The 16,966-nt window shown below is 41.6% G+C and overlaps 1 protein-coding gene across 1 annotated transcript in view; it reads right to left on the bottom strand.

Moving 5' to 3' along the window:
• Positions 1–7,374: 7,374 nt before the first annotated feature.
• The window catches only part of LOC101613574 (RING1 and YY1 binding protein), an 82,958-nt gene continuing 73,366 nt past the window's right edge, over positions 7,375–16,966 (bottom strand). The window contains exons 3-5 of the mRNA XM_045134008.1: positions 8,500–8,676; positions 8,304–8,402; positions 7,375–7,962 (exon numbers count right to left, since the gene is read on the bottom strand). Of these exons, the coding sequence (XP_044989943.1) occupies positions 7,710–7,962; positions 8,304–8,402; positions 8,500–8,676 (529 nt within the window). The 3' untranslated portion in view covers positions 7,375–7,709. The remainder of the gene's footprint in view (positions 7,963–8,303; positions 8,403–8,499; positions 8,677–16,966) is intronic.

The following is a 16,966-nucleotide window of genomic DNA, read 5'->3' as shown; positions in this document are numbered from 1 at the left end:
TGTTAGGGGTTCAGGAAAGTCTTCGAATACCAAAATGTGGGTTGGTGTTTGCATTTAACCCAAGAATTGGGCAAACCAAACTGAGAAGGATAATTATTACATTATGTTTATTGAGGGAAGTGCAAAATCAAGGGTCTGAGAGACCACGTGGTGGGCCTGGAAGAAACATAAAAAGAGTTAGAGAGGAAAGAAAAGAAAGTAAAAAGAGCTCTTGCCATGTGGAGGGTAGGAGGAGGTGAAGAACCCATGTGGGTTAGGGGGAGACTCACCAGAACTTGGAGGTTCACAAATGATGAACGCGCTGCCAAGAAAGGTTGCCCTTCCCTGGGAAACATTTATAACCTTAAGGTGGAGGCCCTACCTTCTGGCTCAGCTTGACCAATCACGATGGTGGGATTAAATCCTAGCAAAGAAAACCAACCTCCCTCCCTTCCTCCCAGGAGGTGCCCAGGTTGTTTGTGGAAAACCAGATCTATGGAAGTGTTAAGTCAGACCAGACTTTGATCTCTAGCAAAGTGGAGACTGCAAGGATACTTTCAGGGGCCCAGTCACCTCATTGCCTAACAAAGCTACCTGACTCCCTCTGAAGAATGTATGTTCTGCTGGTGGCGCTTTAATCCCAGCACTCAGGAGGCAGAGGTATGAGAATCGCTGTGAGTTTGAGGCCACCCTGAGATTACATAGTGAATGTCCGGTCAGCCTGGACTAGAGTTAGACCCTACCTGGAAAAAAAAAAGAAAAGAATGTATGTGAATGTGTGTTCTGTCTTAGTATAGTCACTTGTAAACCAACAACTAATTCAAGTTAAGCAGTGATGGAAGGTACTCTGTAAATTGCTAATCTCCTCCTGATTCTAGAAGGCTAAAAAATAACATGGACAGTGGAGATGGCCCAGTGGGTAAAGTATTTGCCGCAGAAGCATGAGGACCCAAGTTCAGATCCCCAGCACCCACATGAAATGCTGGGTGTGGCAATAGCCACCTGTAACCCCAGCACCGGAAGACAGAGACAAGAAGAACCCTAGGGTTTACTCACCAGCACTTCAGCACAATCAGTGAGTCCCATGTTCAGTGAGCGACCTCGTCTCAACAAGTGGCGAGCAAGCAAGGAAGCCACCCAATGCCAATCTCTGTTGCATATGCACGTGCTCCGCTGCATGTGTGTGCACACCGACCCCCACCATACCCATGCAAAAAATAATGAGATGGAAGCCGGGCGTGGTGGCGCACACCTTTAATCCCAGCACTCAGGAGGCAGAGGTAGGAGGATTGCCGTGAGTTCGAAGCCACCCTGAGAATACAGAGTAAATTCCAGGTCAACCTGGACTACAGTGAAACCCTACTTTGAAAAACAAACAAACAAACAAAAGACAAATGGAATTAGATCATTATATTAAGGAGAAAGAAGGGAACTAGTAGGGCCAGGGGAGGACGGGACAGAGTTCTACAGAGTGAATATGGTCAAAGTTCATGACATGCTCGAACAAAAGTGTCACTATGAAACCCACTGCTCTGTCCAACTTAGAACACTCACAAAACAATTCAAAACCACAAACCCAAACCCTCACCCTTGACAAGTAATCCAAGAAAGTAGGACAGGGAATTTCCCTGGAAACTCTAGTTTTAATGATAAAAAGTCACAGAAACACAAGCAGCTGTCAAACATACCAATGCAGTCCCTCAATTCACATGTGGCCTTTAACTCACTGCTCCTGCCTCTGGGCCAGGAAAAACAGTAGTTATTAGAAAGCATGATAAACCAATCATAAAATAAACTCTCTTATCACTGGTGTTATCAGTGAAGCATTAGATTGTAACTAGAATGCAAGTGTGAAAAAAAGAATTTTTCTCGTTATTAAAAACACAGGAAAACAGATAACTTCCAGGACATCAGCCATTGACTCTTGGGGTGGGGCTGGGAGCAAGACAGAACACATGCTCCCTGTCCCTTTCAGCAGTGAGGACAGGTGGTCTGGGAGCCTGTCTTGCCCAACGGCACCCAGTCTGGGGAGGTGATGGTTGCTCAGGTCTGTCACTTCCCTACATGACATCCATCCTGTGTTCTGCTGGTAAGAGTGGCTGAGGTAGAGAACTGGTGTGTTGTCACAACCTGGGTAGAGGCTGGTCTGGTCCATTCAGTGACACTCAGGAGAGAGGGTCCTTAGATCTTGAGTTTGGGGCTGCTCTTTAATGTGCAGGGCTCAACACTGGCCTCGCTAGGAACCCAACAGGAAGCTAAGCTGTTGGAAGAGTGAGGTGAGGCACTGGCTTGTTTCTTTTTTTCTGGACTCTTACAAGACTCTCAGGCAGCTTCGGTGGATCTGTAGTTGTGTGTGGCTGCTGTTACTTCAACACTGCTTTGGGTGGGTTTCATTCTGAGCAGCAATAGCAAATGGGTTTTATTTTAAGAAAACATGGGCTGAAACCCCAGCTACTCAGGAGACTGAGGCAGGAGAATGAAGTTTAAGGAAAACTTACAAGACCTGCTCAAACATGAAAAATTAAGAGTTGGGATAATACCTCACTGGTAGAGAATTTATCAGCATGCAAGGCCCTAGGTTGAATCCCTTGAAAATATATAAGCACCCGAAGGGTAGGTCAATTTCAGTGTGTTGTCCATTCCACTACTGTGTGTTTTTCCTGTTTGTGTTGCTGAACCCTCGGGGCTTGGGTACCTTAGACAGCTGGCCCTTGGCCAGTGGACAGATCACCTATATATTTAACTCGAGGGCATGCCTGGGGCCTAATCACATTTCCAGATGTGTTCTATGCTCTTCTAGAAAAATCAGGGCCATTTCTGTAGTACTGTCATCCACTTCCACTGGACAGCCAAATTGTAGCTCCTTTCAGTGATCAGCCAACAGGACTGCCAAAATGTCAATCCTGCCACAAGGACAGTTCTGAAATCTGTCCTTGGTGTGATTTTCAGGGCTCCAAGAAACTGCTGAGATCTGGTGAGATGCCAATAACTTCCCTGTCCAAAGGGCTCCCCTGCCTTGGCTACTTTCTTTCCCATGCCACCCAAGACTTAGGGAGCACAAGCCGGGGCAGCAGCCACCTTACAGTATCACTCTAACCCCACACACCACCTGGCTCGTAGTACACACCTCAGCATGAGGTCACGATGCATGGTTACCGCCATTTAAGTACTTGGACTCAACATTTTTCTTCCCTCAGAGATCCCTGTGCTTCCAAGTGTCACATGGATAGAGAACCCCCCAAGTGCTCCTGGTCCCACCACCAGTGGAGACGCCCCACAAAGGAGACTCAGGCATAAAAGCTGGTAGGGTATCTACATCTAAGGTATTCTATAGGAGATAGTGGCACTATTCTGTGCCCTTCAACCCTTCCAGATCCTTTCCAAAACTTACTGAAGATAAACTTGGGTCACCACATCAATGTAGACAAGAGGGGACCATTTGTTTAGTTCCCTTCTACCGGAACACATTTCTAAGCCACCGTTCTCCACCCTGTTCCTGCAGGGCTAGCTCCAGCAGAGCTGGGCCACCAACAGTCCTGGAGATGAATCCTGGAGGGGCAGGTAAATCTGTCCCTGCTGGAGGTGAGAAGCCAGTCCCAGGGGTGAAGCATACAGGCTAGACACGACGCTTCATCATTCAGGTCAAGGCTGACTTACTGGCCTCTGGCTGCCTTTTGAAGGTTGTTTTACAGTCAACACTGAAGTTATTTCCACTTCTTCCTTCAAGTCTCTGGAACCCGTTGTCAAGGGTGCACAACATGTTTTCTTCTTCCACAATGTGGCCATTCTTTTGTTCTATTCTATCTTCTATGATATGGGGCGCACATACTATGACACCCAAAAGCAACATCAGCTTCTGCAATCCAAGTTCTTGAAAAATGAAATGTGCTTCTTATTAAAACTGTAATCACCATGAATGGGAAAAACAAATCTGGGTTCAAAAAGTAACTCTTTGTCTAAAGGGCTGAAATCCAAGCAACACGAAAATGATTTGCAATTGCAATGTAAATTTTACTATTTTATTTGTGAAAAAACTACAAGCAGAATTCATAAATAGACATTTCTATTTAAAGCAGGAAATGATAAAGTGGCCTCTAATAACATAGTCGTGCACATGCCAGTAACAGGAATATATTAACATCTTTTATTTGCTAGACAAAGCAGTGTCCAATATAAATCTCCCCCAAACATTTAAGACCTGTGAATTTCTGACCAGTTCACAAAACCACCAACTGACACTTTAGCATGAAGAGAAAACAAACCTAACAGACTGCCAGCTCTAAAGACGTTACGGAGCAGAAACTTCCAAAAGCGTTATACAAGCTGTCTTTCTGGGCAAATGGAAAATAGAGCTCGTATAATACATTAACAAAAATTCACAAGATGAGATTATGTTTTGACATACTTAACAAGCATTCTCTATTTGTCTCCAACAAACAAAGCTAAGGAAATAATGTAACCATCTTTACACAGTAAATTAAGGTTACAAGTCATACACAAGAACAGAACTGCTTGCGCATTAAAACTGTTCAGCTCCATTGTCATACTCTAATGTTGGCTCTTAAACCATTTTCGGTTACATACAAGCAAAGGTTACTATATATTCAGCAATTAATAAATCTTCAATAATTTAAGATACGGTAGCTTAAAAAAGTAGACTGAGAATGGTCTTGGTAAGGCAGGTGAAACATCTTAGTGGAACTACGCTCACAGAAGCGTCTACCAATGTTTGTAAATACCCAGATTGAAACTGAAAGGTTTTGATTAAAATATTTATTTTGTGGGTGTCAAGGTGTCCTTAACTTTCTTTTTCAACTGCATGACTCAGGCAGAGTAAGTCAGGTAAGCTGTGTGTGTGCGCGCACACGTACATACGTGCACACGAGTGTGAAAGGCTGTGTACTGAAATGGAAACTTGCAAGTGTGAACACTGTGCTTGTCTTTAACCTGCTTCCTGTGCCACGGATACCAGGTCTTCCTGGTCCTCTCTTCTTAATACACAGCTTCAGAGTCCACACCAGCGCGTGACACGCTGCCTACACTGTACGGCAAACTGCCAAGGCAGGATAGGAATTCCATTTCCACAGCACATGCCTGAGGTGCCATCAACTTGAGGGCTTGAGTGTTCAGCACCACCACCTCTCCACCTCAAGAGTACAGGCCAGCTTGACAGGGCTGTTTCTGGGACTTCTGATTGCTTACATACCTACAGCCCTCTGTTAAGTTGTGGTTGCCACCAAAAGGCAAGTACGCCCCACTTGTTCCAGCGCAGCCCTCCCCTTCCTTCCCCTCTCCCCATTCTTTAATTATCACGGAGGCAAAACTGAAAAACCAAGACACTGGCAATGAGAGAATGAGCAGCCTACGAGTAGCTGGTTCATCAGCTTTTCCCACTAGTCTAGGGGGTCCAATCACTTTACATGAAACTAATTTTGAAAAGTACACAGTGTTTCTAACAAAGTGCATACCAACACTTACTGGTTCAAATAGCAGTGCAACCCACATGAGTTTGGTGGCATTTAAATTTTTTTAAAAAGTTAATTAAAAAACTTAGCAATCCCTTACACCTCTGGAAAATAAATATGGCTGACTAATTAACCCTCCCTGAGACCCTTAATAAAAGGAATATTAAAACTTTAGAAGGAATGTCTTTGCAATACCCCACCGATATTAAAATGTGGATTTTAAAAGTCATAGTCAAATCACTATGTATTATATATTCTGATGCTTACAGAAAGCACCTGATTTCCTTTGGTTCATTATTAAATACTTTAAAAAGGTATTTAAAAAGGTAAGCACAGCTTGCATCCCAGATACAAGCCTAGTTTTAAAAAGAGGGGAACATTGTCCATGCATTTGAGAATAGGACCACAGCAACAAATGGCACTGCTTTATAATCTATACCTTCGAGAACAGAATTTAAGTTATGGTACATTTAACAACTACATAGTTTGAATGTAAATGTGAAAGGAACCTTTCCTGTTGGCTACTCAATTCAAGCTGTTAAGTTTTAACTTGTTGCCTCCACAGATAGAAATTAGTTCGATTATTAAACAAACCAGATTCTTAACACCACATTTTGGTGTTTCATTACATGCCCTCCCGTGAGTTCTTAAAGTATGATCAAATAAAGGAAGGTTAACATCAAGTTCTCATGGCTTGAAATGACTCTGAAGCGCTGTACTACAAACTTGGTAGATGTGAAGGGAAGTCAGATAGAAGAGACCCTGAATCAAAATAAAAGCAAAGCAGAACAAAGTTTTTAATGAGATGGGGTTGAGTCGTGTTCATGGGCTTTGATCTTTTTTTTTTTTTTTTTTTTTTTTTGCAAGATAACAGAGAGAGTAAAAAGAAGAACATTTAGTCAAACTGTCTCTGCCAAGGAGGACAGAGCACCTGGGGTGGGTTCACTTGCCTGGGAAGTCTATGCACTTCCCTAAAACCTAAAAGTCAGCCCAACATTGGAGTCCTTCCCCAGACAGGGAACTGAGAAATGTCTTCAGACACCAAAGACTTCCTTATCAGGCATGGATGTGTGGTGAATAACTTGTTTAGTAAAACGCACCACAGTAGGTTTTAAGAAAGAAAAACAATTTCTCACAACTGCATCGGTAGGGTAAGGGCTCAAAGGGAGAGAGCCTTGTGATTGCAAAAATCATAACTGCAATGTCCCATGGAAAGTGGAAACAAGGTACCTTCCCTGGATAGTGTGGGTTAAAACCATAGCTTTAAACTATTTCAATCCTAAAACTAAACAAGAGCTTCCAGATTTACCTCAGACATGAGCAGAGGTATGGACCACGAATGAAGTTCGAGTTACAGAACACCGTCTTCTCATGAGTGCTTGTGTAAGAACATCAATGTTAACATGTAACCGTAATTTACACCAATGCTTGGCATCCTGGAGCTAGTTATGTTACTGCCGAATGGTCATAGCCCTCCCCAACTAAGCCGCTTGTGATTTGTCTGTTATCCCATCGCTAATGCAGGCTATCTGAAGCAGTCTTTAAATTTTGAGATCACATTGTTTAAAAAATATATTTTTTATATCATCCAGTACTCTTTAGACAGATGAGAGAATCAAGTTCCCACGTGGGTTGGAACACACTTCATGTAAGACTGATTGAATTCAATGTCAGTACTTTCCTAGAAGGGACTGTCCCGGACTGTGACTGTTCCATGTTGTGTTCACTTCACAGTGTATCAAGCACCAGCATTGCCATGGATTGGTTTCAAATAACCCTTTATATATAATTTTATATTTATATATATAGTTATATCAAAACTGATAGTACATAGTGTAACTGGAAGAAAGAACTAAAGAGGATATGCTGAAAGGATGGAGTCTGTGAACACAATAAATAAAAGTTCCCGCCCCCCCCCACCCTACTCCCCTCAACAAAACAATAACAGAAAACCAGTTGTAATGTACATGGAAAATTGTGCACAGCAGATTTTTTTTTTATATAAAAAGTAGATTCAGGAGCACATCCAATTATAAATGATTGTTAGGAAAATCATATAAAACAATGGAATACATAAAAGTGTCAAGAGTAACTGTCAGGGTGCGAAATTCCTTGGTGGCCAGATGCCCACGGCAAGCAGCACTCTCCTGGCAGCATCACTGAGAGGGCGATGTCCACAGAAGACTCCCCAGGGTGCAGCTTGGGCAGGTGGAGGACTTGAATTTCATACCCTGATTCATAGTTTTCACAATTCCATGTGCAATTTCAGAAAGATTCATCATTTACTGCCGACATGTCGCCCTTTGGCGTGGAGGAGCGGGAGGAGCCCTTGTCTGTGCTCTCTGACCCCGAGCTGCTCTGGTTCTGCTGTTCTGACCCTGCACTGGAGGTCACTGTGGAGGAGGAGGTCGAGGAGGAGCGAGTCTTTTCCTTAAAGTCTGTGATAATGACGGTGACATTGCCCACAGTCACTGCCAACTGCTGTGCGGTGCTCCTGTCCACATTTTTCAGCCGGGGCCTGAAACACCATGGGGGAGGGGTGGTGTGTGTGTGGAGCCAATTAGGCAAATTACTCCACATCAACATAAAAGATTTCATAACATTGAGCCCATGGGCCTAAACTGTCTACCACACAAGAAAGGCTGCCTATAAGGAGTACTGACTAGCAGTAACAGACATGATCATCAGCTAGCAAAACTTTTGGACTGCGGGCCACAATTTTTCCTGTTCAGCCACAAGATCATCACCCCTTCTCCCCCCACTGCTCTTAACCTAACATCCCACAGGTGAGCAATCACCCTGGGTACTTCACTATTAAACCACCACAGTAACTTAGCATTTCATTTGGTTTCCAAGTACCTTGAGGTGTGGTTCGTCTCGCTTGTCTTCGTTGTGACGTTGGTAGACTGGAGACTGTTAGCTTCACTGGGAGGATCTTTTAGAATATCAGACTTTGGTCTGAGTGGGCAAGATGGACAGAATAAAAAGTTAATCACCTTAAACCTCCAATTCAAGTGCAAAATAAGACACTGTATTTAGTTACCCAAGGACTTACTTTGTTTTCTTGTTGGTATTTTTCTTGGTAACACTAGGGCTAATTTCCTTGTCTTTCTCAGGTTTTTCTTTGTCTTGCTTTTCGACCTTCTCCTTCTTTTCCTTCTTCGGGGGTGGTGGGGTGGCATACTGCTGTGCCACTTGCTGTGCCACCAGCTGAGAATTGATCCGAGGTTTCCTGAAACAGTCAACAGAGGACACATCATTAGTGGTTTTGTATTTTTTTTTCCTTTTAATTTTGATTTGATCTCCTAAGCTCTTGGGCATTGTAGCATCTTGCAATTCAAAATGAAATTAGTGTTACTTGCACTATATTTCACTGTAGCATGCTGGAATGCATAGAGCCTTTCCTTCTTCTAAGGAGGTACACTGACTCGTGCTGACACACACAGCCCGTGCAACCATACAACAGAACACTTTGTAGAGTGCTGAGAATATGTCTTTTGAGCTGTCAAGATAATACTGACTGACAGCTTTCAAATATTTCTGCTGCAGAGGGTTAATCTCATTTTATTAAATGGACACTGGTAATCCCTTGAAAAGAGAATGAAATTAGTGTGACATTCACTCCTCAATCTAATTATTCTAACTCAGCCTGCTCCCCTGCAGCTCTGTGATTGGCATGGACAATATATACAGGGCAATCAAAGGTAACTGTGGTTCATTCGTCTCTCAAGGGGGTGAGGACTGAAAGTCACTGTGAGAAAACCTTAGACAAATGATACATTCACTATGTCCTCAGCTGTTATATCTGCACCAGTCTCCAACTGACACTGGCTCTCAGCATACACTACTGTGTGTGGCTTCTAAGTGGTGCCAAGCAAGTTCACAATGCAGGACCATACAGAGCCCCAGAGAAGGGAGGAATGCTGAGGCATTGGTTCTACATACAGCCCATTCCTTATCTGTAGGGCTCTGGCCAAGACCCCAGTGGATACCTAGAACCAAGGACAGCCCAAAATGCAAGCACTGTCAAATCGTAACTGATCTGCTAACTGAGATGTCCCCAAGTGATTACAGTTCCTTTTGCTGGACAAAAGGATGATTAGTGATAAAGTCAAAATGGAGTGGAGTGGATGATGGTACACAATTTTTTGACACAACTCAGAAAATGCACAATTTAAAATTCAAATATCTTGGCCATGAAATCGATCAAAGGTACTTGAATGGCCAGGTGCTCATTATCTGTGGAGCCCACAATGTTAGAAGCTGGTGGGAGGCCCAGATAAAGACAAAGGAGGATGTGGACTGAGAAGAGCCCCCCGCACCCCCCCCCCCGCCTTGCTGACTTCCAGGAGTGCTACTCCCATAGGATCAGGGAAACAAAGATGAAGGGACTGAAAGCAGTGGAGAGCGGCCCTTCCTGGCACGTAGTGCTATGACAGAACCGGGGTTAAGGTTGTGGCTGTTCACACTTGAGAACATGGCAGTGGTGTCTGTTTTGGTGTGCAGCTTGAGCTTTAACAGTCTTACGGAGGGAGAACCTAAGATGTTGAGAGACAGGGGTAGCTGTTATACCTCACACATAAACCTTAATGGCCTAAGTGAGATGCTGTGCTGAACAGCATCAGCTCCCAGCAGCTCAAGACTTCCACTTCTCTAGGATGTGTGACTCCTGGCAAGGCCGATCCATGTATCTATTCACATGCTACAGTCAACAGGAGTCTCAATGCTGTCACGATTCTCCAGCACCACATGTTCAAAAAGTAAATAAATGACAGCTCTCAGCCCCTACCATGGAGATTGAAGCTTGTAAAACAAGTGTGGGTGACAGGAATGGTAACGTGTCCCACCATGGTTTGATAAGCCACAATTGAAAAGAAGCTTAGTTGAGGAAAAGAAGCTTAGTTGAGATCTGATTATTAACAAGAAAAATGACTTACCTTCCAATAGCAACATGTTTGAAAAGATTTCTAAATTTTAAATGTCATGTGTACATCCCATAGGACAACTATCTTGTAAACCACTGCTCTGCTCATCCTCAAACAAAACCCTTTCAGCAGATAACAACCTTATAAAACAAACAAACAAAAAACCTGGATCTTCCAACAAGTGCCACAGCACTTCTGAGGATAAGGAACAATTTTAGGACTTAAGGAAACTCACTATTCCAAACACAGTGGTCACTCTCCCACCAAAAAATGGTCCCTGTAAGATACCTTCCACTGAGTTGTTGGCCAGGGAGGCCCCTGTCATTGCCAAGGGCCTTGGTTTCCCATGAGAAAGAGATAGTAAAACCCTATTGCTGAAGACTTCACATGCCTGAGCGGCAAAGTCACTGAGAAATCCAGCTGGAGTTGAGCAGAAGAACTTCTCCCTGTAGCCCAACCAACTGAAAGCTGGAAAAAGCTGCATTTATGGAAGATGGAAGTCATCAGTGGTGAAAACAGTGGACACTGGAAGCCTCAAGTTTGGCCAGATAGGCCAAATGACTGAACAAGAGCAATAGTGGCATGTCTGCTCTAGGGAAAACCAATGGCTCTCTAATTGGACTGAAGGCCCACAATGTGGGAGGGAATACATGCCTAGTACTGAAAACCTAATCAAAAGCCTATGACAAGGGAGGTCATGAGCCTTAAGGGTACAAAGCCTGCTCTTGTCTGGATGAATGTATTTATTACTCTCACCAAATTGCTCTGAAAGCACTACACTTAATGTTCATATTCATATATTAATGCTACTCTTACTTCTGGTTAGAGAAGCTTCTCTTTTCAGATGGTGATGACCACTGGGATGATACCAAAGGCAACACAGTACTGAGAAGAAGGGACGGAGGAGTGCCCAGCACTGAAACACCTCACACCCTCCAAGACTCAGGGTCCATTGTGGAAGAGGTGGCAGAAAGAATGTAAGAGGCAAAGAAAGGGGTACCACTCCTTACTTAAAACTGTCTGGACAGAAATTGGCCTCAATATTCAAGACCTCACAGTGCCTAAGCAATACTTACACAAGACTCTCATGATAGGAGAAAAAGATGATGACATCAAATTAAGACAGAGACTGGGGGGACCTTCCAGTTAAGATGGTGGCGTAGGAACCACACCAAAGCAGCCTAGGAGTGAAAAAGCCAAAAAAATCCAGCAAAATATACACTTCTACTAAAAAGTGAGGTGTATAAGAAATTACCAATGGCAGCAGAGAAGTAGGAGATCTAGAGTACCCAGAGTGTGCACAGGCAGGGAGAAGCGGCTCCAGCAGTGGCGGCACCACCAGGTCCACGGGGCAGCAGCTGCAAGGCTTGGCTAGAGCCAAAGGAAAAGCCAGTTGAGGGGATTTTCCACTCACACCAGGAGATGATCATGAGGTAGAGGATCATATGGACCAGTAGGAGAACTAGAGCCTGCATCCACAGCCAGTGCCAGCACAAGCAAGCACCAGAAACCAGGGGAAGGGAGCTCAAAGCACCCAGCACCAGGAACCAGAGCAGCGATCTAACGACCTAGCCAGCCTACTTGAACCCACAGTGCACCAAAGAAGGACCCAAGCAAGAGTGCAGCATAACTGAGACCAAAATCATCCCAAAAGGTAACTGGGATTATACCAGGTCAGAATCCATCTAATAAACCTGGTATACAGGCCTGAACCAGAAGTGCTAATTGCACCTTACGTTATCAGGATAAATTATATGTCAAACCTGATGGATGGTCGGATTTACCATTCTTAAGCTATATTTTGGGCTTGTTATTTGTTGCTTCTTAATTTATAGTGGCTTTGTTTCCTCTTCTGTTGTACATTAGGGAAGGGTCTCACTTGGTCACAAGCTGACTTGGAACCCTCAATAGACCAAAAATCTTAACCTCCCTGTTGACAGGATTAAGGGTGTGTGGACATCACACACCCTAAGAGACTGATTTTGTTAGACAAACTAGTTGTCATAATTACTATTGCATAATTACTCTGTTTTTCATTGAAAGTGTTCATTGTTTAAATTTTAGAATATGCCTGTATTTTGCTCCACTCAGCCTACTTGAATACTCTCATAGCAGGCAAACCCAACACCTAGGTTCACTTCTGTACATACTCCAAGAGTCTTGAGAGCCACACCTGGCACCTTAAGCTCCTACCCTGAAGATAAATAACATCATATTGATGGATACATTTAATAATACTGCAGCTAACTAGAAAATCTAAGCATTAAATTAATCCAAGATGCAAAAATATATACATTATAAGACAAACACCAAAAATCAAGACAATATAAACCCACCAAAAAGTATTATGCATCATAAATGACCTCCAGTGAGAATGAGTTAGAGGAAATGCCTGAGAAAGATTTCCAAAGAATAATTCTAAATATGCTCAAAGAAGTCAAAGAGGAAATCAAAGGAATGAAAGAGGAAATAAAAGGAACCAAAAAAGACACAGGACACCAATTTAATGAAATAAAGAGGTCAATACAAGACATAAAAACTCTAGAAAATCTCAGTACAATGGATGAAGGAGAGGACATAATATCTAAACTACAGGACCAAGGGCAGATCTAATACAGTCCAATAAAGAGAAATACAAACTACAGGTAAGTATGAATGGGAATTTCAAAATATTCAGGACACTATGAAAAGATCAAACATAAGAACTCAGGGTATAGTAGAAGGGGAAGAATTTCACTCCAAAGGCATAGTAGGCATTTTCAACAAAATCACAGAAGAAAATTTACCCCAAATTGGGAAAGAGGTGCCAATACAGGAATCCTTTAGAACACCAACCAGACAAAACCTGGAAAGAACCTCTCCTTGTCATATTATAATTAAACTACCAAACATACAAACTAAACAAAAATTATTGAAAGCAGTTAAGAGAGAAAAATCATGTTACCTACAAAGGCAAACCCATCAGGATCACAGCAGATTACTCAACACAAGCTTTAAAAGCCATAAGGGCTTGGAGTGATATATTCCAAGTTCTGTCAACCAAGGTTACTTTATTCTGTAAAGCTATCCATTCAAATAGATGAAGAAATAAGGACATTCCACAACAAAAGCAAGCTAAAGGAATATTTGAAGACAAAACCAGCTCTAGAGAAAATACTTGAAAGAATCCTCCATGCAGAAGAGAAAGAAAAGCACACATATAAGGAACCTGGAAAAAAAAAAATAAAGAACCTGGAAAAAACAAACAATACTCAAATACTAGTTAACACAAGAGAGCAAAGGTAAAACCGGAAGAACTACAAAAAAACGGCAAAAATAAATACACGCCTTTCAATAATATCTCTTAATATAAATGGCCTCAATGCCCCAACCAAAAGACATAGGTTTGCAGACTGGGTTAAAAAGCAGGATCCTTCAATTTGTTGCCTCCAAGAAACTTGGGCTGGAGAGATGGCTTAATGGTTAAGGCCTATGCCTGTGAAGCCTAAGGACCCAGGTTTGATTCTCCAGGTCCCACGTAAGCCAGATGCACATGGTGGCTCATGCATCTGGAGTTCATTTGCAGTGGCTAGAGGCCCTGGCATGTCCATTCTCACTTTCTCTATCTCTCTCTCCTTCTTTCTGTCTCTAATAAATAAAAAAGGAACTCACCTTTCTGCAAAGGATGGACACTGTCTTAGGGATAAAGGTTGGAAAATGGTGTTTCAAGCAAATGGGCCTAGAAAACAAGCAGGGGTTGCTATCCTAATATCTGACAAGGAAGTTTCAGTCCAACATTAGTTAGGAAAGATAAGGAAGGTCACTTTATATTGATTAAAAGCACACTGCAACAGGAGGACATTACAATCCTACACATATATGCACCTAACATGGTGGCTCCCAACTTCATCAAACACAGTGATAGTGGGTGACTTCAACACCCCACTCTCATCAATTGACAGGTCATCCCAGGAAAAATAAACAGAGAGGCATCTGGACTAAATGAGGTCACAGAAGGAATGGACTAATAGATATCTACAGGACATTTCATCCAAATGCTGCAAAATATACATTCTTTTCAGCAGCACATGGAACATTCTCTAAAATAGACCATATATTAGGACCCAAAGCAAATCTTAACAAATATAGGAAAATTTAAATAATTCCTTGCATTCTATCTGACCACAATGGAATCAAACTACAAAGCAACAGCAAGAAATGCTATAGAGCATACACAAAATCATGGAAACTATAAACAATACACTACTAAATGATGAATGGGTCAATGAAGAAATCAAGAACAAAATCAAAAAATTCATAGAGTCAAATGATAGTGAGAACAAAACATACCAAAACCTGTGGGACACAATGAAGGCAGTCCTAAGAGGGAGATTTACAGCTTTAAGTGCCTATATTAAGAAATTAGACCCAGCACTTGGGAGGCAAAGGAAGGAGGATCGCCATGAGTTCAAGGCCACCCTGAGACTACAGAGTTAATTCCAGGTCAGCCTGGACCAGAGTGAGACCCTACCTCAAAAAACTAAATAAATAAATAAATAAAATAAAATTAGAAAGGTCTCAAGTAAATGACTTAATGCTTCACCTTAAAGCCTTGGAAAAAGAAGAACAAGGCAAACCTAAAATCAGAAGACGGGAAGAAATATAAAGATTAAGGCAGAAATTAATGAAATAGAAACAAAACAAAACAAAACAAAAAAACCAATCCAAAGAATCAATGAAACAAAGAGTTGGTTCTTTGAAAGGATAAACAAGATTGATAAATCCCTAAGCAAATCTGAGCAAAAGAAAAAAAGAGACACAAATTAATAAAATTAGAGATGAAAAAGGGAACAGCACAACAGATACCACAGAAATTTTAAAAAATCATAGGGAATACTATAAAAACATATACTCCAGTAAGTATGAAAATCTGAAAGAAATGGATGATTTCCTTGATTTATATGACCTACCTATACTATATCAAGATGAGATTAATAACTTAAATAGACCTATAATAAGTATGGAGTTCTAAGCAGTTATCCAAAATCTCCCAACTAAAAAAAGTCCAGGCCCACATGGATTCACTGCTGAATTTTACCAGACCTTCAGAGAAGAACACCATTGCCTCTTAAGCTTTTCCAGGAAATAGAAAAAGAAGGAATTCTACCAAACTCCTTCTATGAAGCCAGCATCACCCTGATACCAAAACCAGGCAAAGATAGAACAAAAAAAGAAAATTACAGACCAATCTCCCTCATGAACATAGATGCAAAAATTCTCAACAAAATATTGGCAAACAGAATACAAGATATCAAAAAGATCATTCACCCTGAGCAAGTAGGCTTTATCCCAGAGATGCAGGGATGGCTCAACATGCACGAATTGATAAATGTAATACATTATATGAATGGACTAAAAGACAAAAATCACATGATCATCTTATTAGATTAAGAACAAGCATTTGACCAAATCCAACATCCCTTTCAAGTCCTACAGAGACTGGGAATAGAAGGCACATATCTCAATATAATAAAGGCTATTTATGACAAGCCCACAGTCAACATTATTACTAAATGGGGAAAAACGAAGCTTTTCCACTAATATCAGGAACAAGATAAGGGTGTCCACTGTCACTTTTCTTTAATATAGTAATGGAAGTCTTACCCATAGCAATCAGGCAAAGAAACACACATAAAAGGGATACAAATTGGAAAGGAAGAGATCAAGTTATCATTATTTGCAGATGACATGATTCTACACATAAAGAACCCTAAAGACTCTACTAAGCAAACTGTTACAGCTCATAAACACCTATAGCCATGTAGCAAGATACAAAATAAATACACAGAAATCAGTAGCTTTCCTATATGATGCTAACAACACACACAGGATGAAATCAGAGAATCACTCCTATTCACAAGTGAATCGAAAATAAGTAAATAAATAAATAAAGTACACCTTGGAATAAACCTAACCCAGGACGTGAAGAATCTCTACAATGAAAATATTGAAACACTCAGGAAATTACAAAAGACACTAGGAAATGGAAAAAACATCCCTTGTTCCTGGATTGGGAGAATCAATATTGTGGAAATGGCAATCTTGCCAAAAACAATGTACACATTTAATGCAATCCCCATCAAAATTCCAACGACATTCTTCACAGAACTAGAAAAAACAATCCAAAAATTCATTTGGAATCACAAAAAACCTCGAATACCTAAAAATACTGAGCAACAAAAATAAGGCTGGTAGTTATCACCATACCTGATTTTAACCTATACAACAGAGCAATAGTAACAAAAACAGCATGGGACTGACCCAGGAGCAGACATGTAGATCAATGGAACAGAATCAAGGACCCAGATGTAAGTCCAGGTAGCTATAGCCAGATGATATTTGATAAAAATGCCAAAAATACTCATTGGAGAAAAGATAGCCTCTTCAGCAAATGGTGCTGGGAAAACTGGGTATGTATCTGCAGAAGGATGAAAATAGATTCTTCTCTCTCTCCATGCACAAGAATTAAGTCCAAATGGATTAAAGACCTTACTTAACATCATACCTGGAACTCTTAAACTGCTAAAGGAAAAAGTAGGGAAACCCCTTCAACATATT

The sequence above is a fragment of the Jaculus jaculus genome, chromosome 14 (assembly GCF_020740685.1).
Source record: "Jaculus jaculus isolate mJacJac1 chromosome 14, mJacJac1.mat.Y.cur, whole genome shotgun sequence".
Taxonomy (NCBI): Eukaryota; Metazoa; Chordata; class Mammalia; order Rodentia; family Dipodidae; genus Jaculus; species Jaculus jaculus.
The sequence above is the reverse complement of the archived record's forward strand: the minus strand, read 5'-3'. Positions and strand labels throughout refer to the sequence as shown.